The sequence below is a fragment of the Macaca mulatta genome, chromosome 6 (assembly GCF_049350105.2).
Source record: "Macaca mulatta isolate MMU2019108-1 chromosome 6, T2T-MMU8v2.0, whole genome shotgun sequence".
NCBI classification, from domain to species: domain Eukaryota; kingdom Metazoa; phylum Chordata; class Mammalia; order Primates; family Cercopithecidae; genus Macaca; species Macaca mulatta.
In genome coordinates, this window is record NC_133411.1 from 89,396,550 (window position 1) to 89,409,079 (window position 12,530).

Consider the following 12,530-nt stretch of genomic DNA (forward strand, 5'->3'; position numbering starts at 1 on the left):
TTAAACTCCCTCCTGTGTCAGAACAAGTGCCTCCTTGTTTTCAAAATCTGCTGAGGATCTGTTGTGGGGTGGAGGCTGGCAAGCTTTTCCCAGTTGCTCAGACTGGCTAGTCTTCTAGTAGTTCTCTGTGTAGGCAGGATTACTCCTGGACTGCAGCAGAGAGAGGCTGTAGCTAAGCAGAGGCCCTTCAGGATCTGCTGTGGATTGGAGGCTAACAAGTCTGTCCCAGTGCACAGATCATGAGTCTCCTAGCAGATCTTTGTACTTTTAGGATAGTTCTCAAATTGCAGTGAGAGGGGCTAGAGCTAAACTGGACCTGTTCACAATCTGCTGTGGGACAGGGGCTGGTAAGCCTGTTCTGGTATTACTAAGATGGATGCTTCTTTCAGCAGTTCCCTGTCCAGGCAAGATAGTCCCCAGCAAGAGGATTGGAGCTGAGACTAAGCTGTTCCAGGATCTGCTGTGGGATACAGGCGGACACACCTGTCCCAGTGGCTAAGACTTACACAAATCCCAGAAGTTCTTTGCATAGGTGGGATCGTTTCCTCGCTGTGGCAGAGAGGGGTTGGAGCTGAGACAGCCCTGTCACGATCTACTGTGGGATGGAGGCTGGTAAGCCTGCCGTGGTGACTCAGATATGTGAGTCTCCCAGCAGTTCTCTACATGGGCAGGATACTTCCAGGGCTGTAGGAGAGAAGTGCTGTAGCCAAGAAAGGTCCCCCTTGGGGTCTGCTGTGGGATAGAGGGTAGCAATCCTGTCCCAGTGGCTCAGATGGGTAAGTGTTTTTCTGGGTTTTTGTGTGAGCAGTAATAAGTGGGGACCACAGATGGGGGGGCCGGAGCTGAATTATAGGGTAACTTTTGGGTCCACTGCCAAGACTGATGTTGGTGGGCTGACCAGCCTTTGTGGTGCACTTGGGTATGTAATTCCTCCAGGACCCCTTGGCAGATGGTTTTAGTTGCAAAAGCCAAAGGGGGGCTGAAGCCAAGCCATTTGGCGAACAGGATTGTTTCTGGGTTTGAACCCAGGAGCCCAATCTGTGTGTCTAGGTGCAAGTTTGTACCCTCAAAATGACCTTCCTAAGTCTCGGGCTCTGCTGGGGTTTTACAGCCTCCTACCTGAATCCCAGGACTCCTACAACAAGATTTTTGTTTGTGGATGGGTGCAGAATTCTTATTGTAGGCGTACACATATAATTTTGGAAACTTTATACTCAGTGTTTTGAAAAACATATGAGCCAACATTTAAAAGCCAGTTGACTTCTACATAAAAATAGGAATTTGTTAGTTTCTTGAATAATCTGAATGACAGAACACTAAGGACCGGTACTTACCATTGATAACAACCTGCTTTGCAGTGAGTAATGGCTACCATCTTTATATGGTACTTGTAGTTTCTAGTGTCCCACAGTCCCACTCATCATACAATGGATGCATATGTCCTCACTCCTGATCTTCATGGCTTCTGGAAGTATTAGAACTTGTACCCTAACAAGAGAGAATAGAGCTTGATTTAAATTTTAGGTATAAATTTCAGTCTACTTTGAGAATATATAACCCAAGGGACCTCAGAATAGAGTCTTGCTTATACTTTGGACCTTCTTCTTGCTGGAGTTGTACAAAATGTATTCAGAGATGTGGTCAAAATGACTTAGACTGAGAAATTGAAGCGTGGGAAATAAATATGTAGTTACTCATCCAAGTAGGAATGTAAGTCCTTATGTGCTATTTATAACTGTTACTATCATTTGAACTGTATGAAATTGTCATTTTTATAGGTTAAAAATTGTGAAATGTTGGTAATTTTATATAGTTCCTAGTTTTATATTGCTGAATTTGAGGATATGTTATAGGTTTTGTTTTGTTTTTTCCTCAGACTAAGTTCCTCAATCCTATCACTTGTTCTCTTGTTTGTCATTAAGAAATAGGCAGATAAATGGGTACAGTTTTAAGTAAATGATGGGTTTGTGAGTGGGGGGAAAAGTACATTGTTTATAAGTCTTATTCCTTTTTCATACAAGTGCTTTTAGTGACATTTCAGTTCCGAAAACCCCCCCTTTTTTTTTTTTTTTTTTTTTTAGTAGAAGACTGTATATAAGCTTAATTGGTGATGTTTCATAGGAACACCCTCACTCTTTTGGAATTGAAATATGAGAGGTGTCAAAAATTTTGAGGCTTAAGAAATCATAATTACTAAGTTCTTGTTGAAAAAAGACTGCTGCTTAGTTAATGCTGTTTCAGGTACTATCTTATCTCTTCAGTTCTGTTAAGTGTCATTCTCACATGAAACTGCAATTAGAACTAAAGTGTTCTTGTGACAGTCTAGAAAGTTTCCAAAATGATAAGTGTACTCTCATCCTTTCTGCCAAGTTTATTTGTAATCAAAAGTGGCTGTTAATAATATGAAGGAAATTATAGTCTTGGAACTTAGGGTCCAATTTTAAGGGCACCTTGGAGCTAGGTATTAAATAGTATGTGGGAAATTTGTTCATGCATTAGGTCATTTTATTGCTTTTTAATACCCACTTTATAGGGTTAGAGTAGGAAAGGAGAGGAAGTGAAATTTATATTTAGCACTGAAACTAATGATTATTAATGGTGTTTGTAAAAGATAAGCAGAGGAAATGAGAAGTAATATGATATTTGGAATGGCAGCAACTGGCATTCCACAGTCATGAGAGGTAATTAAGGAAGGACTGTGACCTCAACCAAGAGGCCTTATTTTTTAGACTTATTTTATAGTACTAATGCTGTATTCCTAAAGCATCAGATTAATTTAATGTCTCCCTTGTACATCAGCTGTATATTACAAGTTTTTGAATAAGATTATGTTAGCAGTTGTAACTGTATTTTACTACCTTATGGTGACCAAACATCGTGGTTTGCCTGGAATTGAGAGATTTTCTAGGTCTTGGGACTTTGTTTGAAAATTAGGAAAATACCAGGATATGTATTTCCTGGTATTACCTGGTAATACCTTACTTTCAAAATTACTAAAATGGAGTTAATTCTCACATGATTAGAAGGGTATTTAGTAATCCTGTGAATTCTTTACACTTAATGTTTAGAAAAAAGTCTAACTTGAAAATATTATTTTAGGAAAGCACTTTTTATATAGAAGTGTTGCTGAATATTTTTGTTTTAATTGCTTTGGAAATTTAAAGGCAAATTGACGTTGTGGTAATTTTTTTTAAAAAAAAAAATCTTAATTTACCCTTTGGTAGCACTAACCAGCAAGTTGGCAGGCTGTTAATAATGAAAATGCTAGCAATAAATTATTCAGTAAAAAAACCTTTAATGTGGGGAGTGGGAATTCTGATAAAAAGGTAAAATGCAAATAGTCGGTGCTTTTAAAACATACTAAACAAGAAATAATCCTTTTGTTTGCACTTAGTTTTAATTGTGTGATTGTCTCAGAAGTGCATAACCTAGTAGTAGTTGCATAAACCTTTCTTTCCTTTTTTCTAGCAATTATATATGTTCCTGTCTTTGAATTTTTATAATGTGATAAGACTTTAAAACAATCTGTGACCACACTTTTGTTTGCAATTTAAATTTTCTCTTTTAAGAATAAAAATAATAAGGTCAAACAAAATAATATAACCAGGAATCTAATTACAGACTATTAACAGCATATGCTGTGTGCTAATCTTTATTCTGAACTCACTTTAGGTATCAGCCTACTTTTTTCAACAAGGGGGCACTTAAGTTAATTGCTTCATTAGAAACATGCATTTAGCACTTTCTGATCTGTAAGTGCAACTCTTTGGCAGAGCTGCAGAAGTTTGAACACCTGCAGCCCAAGCAGCTTAAAAAGAAGTCATAATTTACTATAAAGGAAAATAAAAGAAGCTCAAGTTCAAAATGGTGTTATCAATGATATAGTGTTGTAACTAACTTGAGCTGACCTAAGAGAGAGAGTTGGCTTTTGCACTGCTCCTTATCAGCATCCAAAAGGGCATACAAAATTCTTTGTAAACTAATTTAAAAAGTGTCTTGTTTATTCAGAAGCAACTGTGAATGGTATTTGTTCAGACCTTAGATCACATCAACTGCATACCAGCCAACAACTTATTTCTCTTCTAAGAGAGAGGCCAAGTATCAAAGACACAAAGTACTAAAGATAAGCTTCTCAATTCTCAACTGTTCTGAACTCTCAATAAAGCTACTGATGTACAAATTGGGGTGGGACCCAACTGTTTCCACCTGCAGGCTTGTCTTAGATCCTTGGCTCTGCCTGGGAGAGGTGCTGATACTAATGTGACCTTTAGTGCCCTTAGAAAACAAAACACAGGCTTTCTTATAGCCCTAATCAATCAGTCCCTCTGAAGAGTATTCCACCCCCTTTCTTCAAGTAGTCCTGGGGCAAAAAACTATGGCTCACTATTCCTGTTTACAGGGCTGGTGAAAGCAAAGGGATCGTTCATTTCCTCTTATTGAATCTTAAAAGACATTCCAAGTCAACTTTTTTTGTGTTTCCATGGGTGATTCTTATTAGATGTTTTGTACTTGATATTTTGTAAGAGGGTGATCTCAGTAAGTAAAAGAATGAAGTGCTTTCAAACCTCATTCAAATAGTATGGTATTAGGAAATTAAGACTTATTTGATATAAAGAACATTTCTGAGATGGCTGAGGCACAGGATACTTTTAGGATACTGTGCTGTCACTTATGGGTTATTAATATGTTAATTGCTTAAATATGGTTCACAGGTAGTCTCCAAAGTTTCAAATCTGAGTTTACTAAATAATAGAATCTTTAAAATAAAATCATATCATTTTTGTTATGAATACCTAGAATTAGAAAATTGGAAAATATTTGAAACATGAATAATTCAAAGATGTTCTTAAAATTGATCCCCAGATGTCTTTTTAACATCATTGAGATTAAAGCCCTTTATATTATTGTGAAAGTAGGAGTTACTGACAGGTATCTGGAATATTGAATTTTAAACTAAATTTTCTCTATAATTATAAATTTGTCACTTGGTTCAAATATGGTTTTAAAAAAAGCAATGAAACTAATTGCTATTTCACAGTAATTGTAAGTGCTGTATTTTCCTTTCAAAAAATTATATTAATAGTAACAATAACCATGGTTCTTAAGGTAAGTTTAAGAAAAAATGATCTGCATAAGTATGTGTGCATCTGTGTATGTTTGTATGGAAATACTGTACAGGCAAAAAATGCTATGCCATTAGTTGTTTCTATACCATCCTATGTACCCCACCCCCAAAATTGTGGGTTTTGGGCCAATTAGAATTATGTAAGCCTTGAACTATATGTGTTTTTCAATGATTGGCATAGAAAAACAGTAACACAGATTTTCCAGTAATTTTCAAATTTAAGGATTACAGAGCATGTGAATAATTTACTGCATGTTAAGTGTATTGGCTAATTGATCTAAAATAAAATATCCACAAATGGATAAAGCATTTCAGAATTAAGTACATCTAGGCAAAGGACCTCTTTGTAGGAAAAAATTTTGACTAAATGGAATATTTAAAAATAATAATTTTTTTCAATGATTATGATGTCAAACCTACAAACTTAAATATACCTAAAATTTTTACATGCCTAATTGATGGGGCTACAAGGATTACTTTATAATGGTTTTTAAAAGGATCATCTAGTAAGAGATTCTTGCTATGTGATTAAATAATAGTTGTAATATTTTCATGTTGGAAGTTTGTGCTTTGTTCCTGATCCTGACTTTTTATAATGTTTTCTTTTTTCATTTTTATAATTTTTATGTTATTTCTCTAGTTTTGCTTATTAGCTTCTACAGTATAAGCATCTTTTAATGAAACTCACAAAATCAATTTTACAGTATCAGGTGTTACAGTATTAGAACAAATATAGGTATTTGCTTGAACTAAGTAGTATGTGTCATTTTACAGTCTGATAAATTTGAAGTCAATCTGGGCAAGATTCTAGAGTGATTTACCAGAAGAATTGCTTTTGGATTAAAAGAAAAAGAACCTATCATTGCTATAAATAAGAGTAGGATCACTAATTAACAGTTTTAATTTCTTTTTTTGTTGTTGTTCTTTTAGATAGCATTGATAGACTGGTAGAGTAGATAGATTTTGCCAAGGATTCTCCTTATATTCTTGTGACTTAGAAATATAAGTGGTGTTCCCACATAGTGTTGATGATTGATGTCTTCTCGAGGGTGTTTCTAATGGCAGACTATACAGGTCTATGCCTGAGCTTGTCCTGCTCAACATTTTATGTGCATGACTTGAATACTTAGAAGAAGAGGTTTATCAGATTTCTAGATGACAAAGTCAGAGAGATAGTAAACGTGTTGGGTCACAGGAACAGAATCACTATTCAATAACAATGTAACCTTAACAAGCCAATGTAAAACATAAAATTGAACCCCAGCAAACACATCAGACAACATCAACAAAAATTACAAAGGATAGAGTAAAAATGACTTAGTAATAACATATGTAGAAAAACAACTAAACAAGGTTTAGTTTATATTAAACTCAAATAGGAGTTTTTAGAATGATGTAGCTGCCAAAAACACAACAAAATACCCTCAACACAACCCCATCACTCTCACTATCATTAAAAACAGTAATTAAAACCGAATATGATATTTCTTTGAAATTATAGAAGTGCACTATTTAGGATGAAGTAATAATCTTTGTCTATTTTTTAATTGTTTATAGAACAACTAGAGTACCAGTTGGGACTCAGTGAACTATGCTTTGAGTGGCAGAGATTAACTGTAGTAAATTTTGTGGAGATTAATCAAACTAGTGAGGGTATCAGAAATCATCTTATAAGAACTGTTTTCACTGCAAGCATATAGTCTTGAGAAGAGGCCTGTTGTGTGTAAGACGATCTAGACTTAATCTGTATGGCCCCTACTGGTATTACTAGGAAAAATGGGTAGAATTCATGGGTGACAGATTTGAAATAATTTTAAATGAATCCAAGGATGAGTATTTGTGGAAAGACTTCTTTGGGACAGGCGTAGACTTTTCAAATCCTGGGCAGACATATCCAGAAGTCAGCAGTAGGGTATAGGAGATCAGAGTTGGAAACTTTTTTCTTGTAACTTGATCCAGGATCAGAACTGGCTATTTTGTTTCCCACATGTCTCATATGATTGCAGAATATAAGCTTGGTTAACTATCATTTGATGGGAAACTGGAAATAAGTCTTAGTTTTGTTTTAGAGTAGTCTTAAAACAACAGCTCCTTATCTGGCAATGCCTGTCACACGGCAGAAGCTCCCTAAGCATACCTCTTTCATGGTCTAACCCTGTTTCTTTATCTGGTAACTTTAGAAGTCTGGTTTTTCTTAACTTCAGATCTACTAGACTTCCACATTCCTACTGACAAGCAAAGTGCTGTGGTAAGAAGAGCAGGTGGTGGATTTGAGTTGTTGCACCACCACTTAGTGTGTGATCTTGGATATTAAACTTTGCCTCTGTTTTTTGATTCATACAATGAGGATCCTGTTAGTTGCTATATTCATAGGGTTCCAGTAAAGATAGAGCTGATACATATATGTCAACATACTTCCATTAATTATAATACTTAATGGATTATTATTTGGTCACTAAGAATGCTAGGCGTAAAACTCTGTGCCACCATGAAAAAAGCTGTTTATAAGATTTATTTAAACATGGGTGTCTGTAGATAAAGACAGAGGGAAATGTTTAGATAATCATTGTTTTGGGAAGGGCGAGGTTAGGTTTTTAGAATTTTTATATTATGTGGATTTCTGTTTGTTCAAGTAATGAAGTTCTTGTGCAGTTGCAAAGTACTTAACAAATGAATGATGATGATCTTAGATCTGAATCCCTTCTAACTCTAACTTCCAGTATTACATTGTGTACTCCTAATTCTTCTTTTTTTCTTTATTGTATGAAGTAAAAACTTGGGTAACATGAAAACCATGGAAAATGTTTGGAAGAATGTGCAGTCATCAGAGTTCTCATACACCAGTTGTAAACTGGTACAACTCTTTTAGAAAAGTATTTGCTGTGTAGTACCAAAACTGAATATATCCATATCCTCTGATCCAACAATTTTACTCTTAGGTATATACTCAACAGAAATGCATATATATTTGCTAGAATGTTTCTGGCAGCACTATTTGTAATAATCAAAACCTAGAAAGTACCCAGATGCCTACCACTAGTAGAATGAATAAATAACCTGTCTTGTACTCATTTAATACACTACTATACTGCCCTGAAAATCATCTATCACTGTAACACATAGTGCAGATGAATCTTTCAAACATAATGTTGAGCAAAAGAAGCCAGGCACAAAATAGAACATGCTGTATGATTATATTTACATAAAGTACAGAAATATTCAAAGCCCTCATCTCTGTTAGAAGATAGGATAGTGGTTATTTGGAGAGGCCAGTGACTAGAGAGGAGGGAGTGTGAGAATGAATTTTGGGGTAGTGACATTCTGCTTCTTGATCTAGGTTCTACTTACATGGATTTGTTCAATTGTAAAATTCATTGAGTTGTACTTTTGTACTTTTCGTATGTGTGCTTTTCTGTCTATATGTAATACTTAAATACAAAACTTAAAAAATGCAAAAATATTTATTGGCCTCAGGCTGTGATAATCTGATGCAACTCATCTCTATTACAGAGTGCCCCTGTCTCAGTGGATAGGGTGTTTCAGTCACTGAGCCTGGGCGTCTCTGTCTTAGACAAGGCATGACTGGATACTGCCAGCTGTTGGGTTCTGAGATTTTCCCCCCCCGCCATTGAATTATGCTTACTCAACTTTTTCATTCCACACAGTGTCTCCAGACAGAGACTAAGATATTTGGTCAATTTTATCCTTTCTAATTACTGCAATATTTCAGTGGTGAGATCACTTCCAGGTCATTCTCACAAGTACTTGCAACCATTTCTTTTGTGGTAGAGAAACAGCCTGTTGAATCTGGGGAAAATAAATGGTAAAATTTACTCTGCATATTGTTGAGATGATAACTTTCTTTTTTTTTTAGTAGAGACGGGGTTTCACCATGTTGGCCAGACTGGTCTTGAACTCCTGACCTCAGGCAATCCGCCCACCTTGGCCTCCCAAAGTGCTGGGATTACAGGTGTGAGCCACCGTGCCCAGCGGAGATGATAATTTTTATCTTCATTACTTGGAGAAATCACTTTCCATTTATGGGCCTCTGTTTTTCTCCTCTGTAAAAATTGTGAATTAATATTGAAGAAAACTATGAATTTACTGAATGAATATATTATTTACTGAATTTAATGATTGAATCTAATGGTTGAACCTATTATACAGCTTTTTTGTTCTGCTTATTTTCTTATTTCCTTGGTGTTTATGTAGCTGAGAGGCCAGTACAGAAAAACATCATTATTTGAGTTACAGTTTCTTTTAAAAATATTAATTGTATTCTCCTGTTACAGGTATTAAGAAATGGAGAGAAAAATAAGCAGAATCCATCTTACTTCTGAACCCAATATTGCTCATTTTCTACAAGTATCTTGGGAGAAAACACTGGAATCTGGTTTTGTTATTACACTTACTGATGGTCATTCAGCATGGACTGGGACAGGTAATATTAAAAACAAAGTTTTTAAAAGTAAAATTTGAGTGTGCTATTCTTCAGTCCTCAGGGATACTTCTCCAATAGATATTGGGTAAGATACGAATTTTACTTGCTATTGCTGTCAAATTTATATACAGGTTTGTAATATTTAATGCCACTTTCTATAATTGATAGTAATAGAAAAACAAGAATGTGTCCTAGAGAATTCTGGTTACCATTTGAATCTTAGTAACTTGGATTTGTTCAGAGTTTTAAAATGATCTCTTTATAGAAAATATAAATAGTACTTTCTAAATATATCTTTTCTCAGGACCCCAGGGAAGAAGTCTGGGACAGAGGAAGGAGATTGGTTAGGTAAATGGGTTTGTGTTGCCTTGGGGCAATGGAGTAGTGGTAGGTTATTTATTTATTTATTTTCCCCAATGAACATGTATTACATTTGTAACAACACAGGACCAGAGCCTAAAAATTTGTAATGCAAGGTTCACACCCATATTTAGGATCTTGGCTGTGCTTTTAGGAAATACATTTTTTATTTTTTAACTCTTTGTTGATAGTATTTTAAAAATGCTAATGACCATCAAATCATGTATGGAACATGATGGATATAAAGTAAAAGTATTTAGAATTATATTTTCCTTATATAGGAAGTTTTAATACTCTTCTAAAGTATCTTATTGAAAGATTTAAAGAACTATTTTTATAATCATGCAAAAGTCTTTTCTAGAGTTATGTTGTGAATAATGTTTTCTGTACGATAATTTTTTCATGTTAATTTGTATACTATTTATATCTTCTATTAACTTTAGAAATATTTCTCTAGAATTTGTTACCATGATTATTATATATCATCTTGAAAATTACATTGTACAATTTTGTTTCTTTCTTGAGCATTATGAATTCTGTTATACAACACAGTCAAATTGAATTTATACTTACAGAGTTTCAAAAAAATTGTCTTTTTTGACACAGAACAAGTAATGTTGATGTAGGGATTCCTGTAAAATACAGAATTTTCAGGGATAATATTTGCAGTACTTATTATGATATCTATTTAAGCTACACATTTCTCTATAAGAGAAATCAGAAATCAGGTTGGTAGTTGCAGTTCAAGAGTAGAAGATTGGTCAGCTTAATTTTATGTATGCCAATTCAGAAGACAATATTTCTTATTTTAGGGTGAAGGGTATATAAGGCTAAAGACCAGGGCAATAGATTAATGCTGGTTATCTGGGTGAGAAGAGCAGTTCTAACAACACAGCTTGGAAACAAATCCTAGGGGAAGTGGTTGCTTGTATGTAAGGAATACTGTATTTATAACTTTAGATATTTCTAATTGGCAAATGGCATATTCCATATATTAAGTTATTGTCAGACAGATGACCTTATAGTGTTTCAGGAACCTTAATTATCAAAAGAAGAGACTGAATTCTAATCTAGTCCATAAGCCTCATTCACCAAGACAAAAATCAATGATAATATGTTATTTGAAATTTTTTATCACTAAGTATTAGGGGGAAAAAGAGCGCTTCATTAACTCTTTATCTCTTAATTTAACCAGAAATGTAAGTTGATCTTAAATTTATGGAACATTTCATTTATATCATACAAATTGTGCTGGCATCATTCTTAATGATATTAACATGAATTATCGTTTCACTAGACAGTACAGATCTATATTGAGCGTAAGAGACACATTTGGTTTGTCAACACTCTACGCAATTATCTAGACCAGTACCTACGAAATACGTTCTCAATGAATACTTTTTTGATTGAAAGAATGAAAGGATGTCTCAAATATATAAAACTGGTCTGAGAAAAAAGAAAATAAATTGTTCATTTTAGAGTTAGCATGTTTTTGAATGAAAACTCCAGTTTTATATTTACTTATTGTTGACATTTATCATAACTGCAGTATATTCTACCATTTATTTTTTGGCTAATGGAATTTAGAGTGACAAACTGTGATATCAAACTTATGTATTCTTTGGTAGATTGTTAACATTTTGGCTTCCTGTACCAAACACGCTTGAAAACAGAAAATTTTATAGTGTACTATGTGGTCATTTTATTTTCAAAAATATCTAATAATGTTTAAATCTCTCATGTGTTTTATGCCTTCATTCATTTCTATTTTCTTGTTTACATATCAGGGACAAAATAGGAAATCCAATAATATAACAGCGTGCCCATGTTTAGTTAAGGCTTATTCCGTAAATGTGATCTGGTGCTTTACATGTAGACAATAAAATCAAATTCAATGAGGACATTGAAACAATTAAATAATTGAAACATGGAAATGGATTTCCTTCCTATACCTCATCCTGTTTTTTTTGTTCAACATTTTGATTGCTGCAACCTTCAATTTGGACAACTTTTTTTCTCTTTTCATTTGAGTGAAATTAAAAGGATGTAAGTTTCCTTTTAATCTCCCCCACACTAAACTTACTGATTTCCATTAGCAATGTTTTATCTAATGAATGTTTTTAAGGTCCAATTATCTAATTATCATGTGGTCTATCATCACATCAATATTACAGGGGGTTATATCACAGGGTTAAGTCACAAAGTGGGTTAATGATCGATGACTGTGACTTATATAAGAATTCTTATTGGCAGTGGGAAACTTGTATCACCCATCTCTGGAGTAGTTTCAAGTTTATTAAAGAGTAAATTAAACTTTACTAATTGTTTTATTATCCACTAACTAGATCCACTTATAATTATCTTAAGCATTAATATTTTTTGACCTATATGGAAGTAATGACAGAACTCAGTGGAAAGAGGACTTTAATAAATCAAGCAATGAAATGGGTTTATGATGCAATACCAACTGGAATCCTAATGGTATGGTAAGACTGTATGTCTTCTGAGCTCCAGTACAAGCTTAGGATGTGTGCAGGCTTTTGGTTAGTTATATGTAGGTATCTGAAGGAAAAAAATCTTCTTTCCTCACTTACATCTTCATCT

General features: G+C 34.3%; 1 protein-coding gene across 5 annotated transcripts in view; it reads left to right on the forward strand.

Moving 5' to 3' along the window:
* Positions 1-12,530, forward strand: part of XRCC4 (X-ray repair cross complementing 4) — a 291,186-nt gene that overhangs the window by 19,778 nt on the left and 258,878 nt on the right. For all 5 annotated transcript variants that reach the window (XR_013418175.1, XM_001111900.5, XM_078004438.1 and 2 more), the window contains exon 2: positions 9,418-9,566. Coding sequence is in view for 4 of the 5 variants with exons in the window: in XM_001111900.5 (XP_001111900.2) it covers positions 9,428-9,566 (139 nt within the window). In the remaining variant the exon portion in view is untranslated. The remainder of the gene's footprint in view (positions 1-9,417; positions 9,567-12,530) is intronic.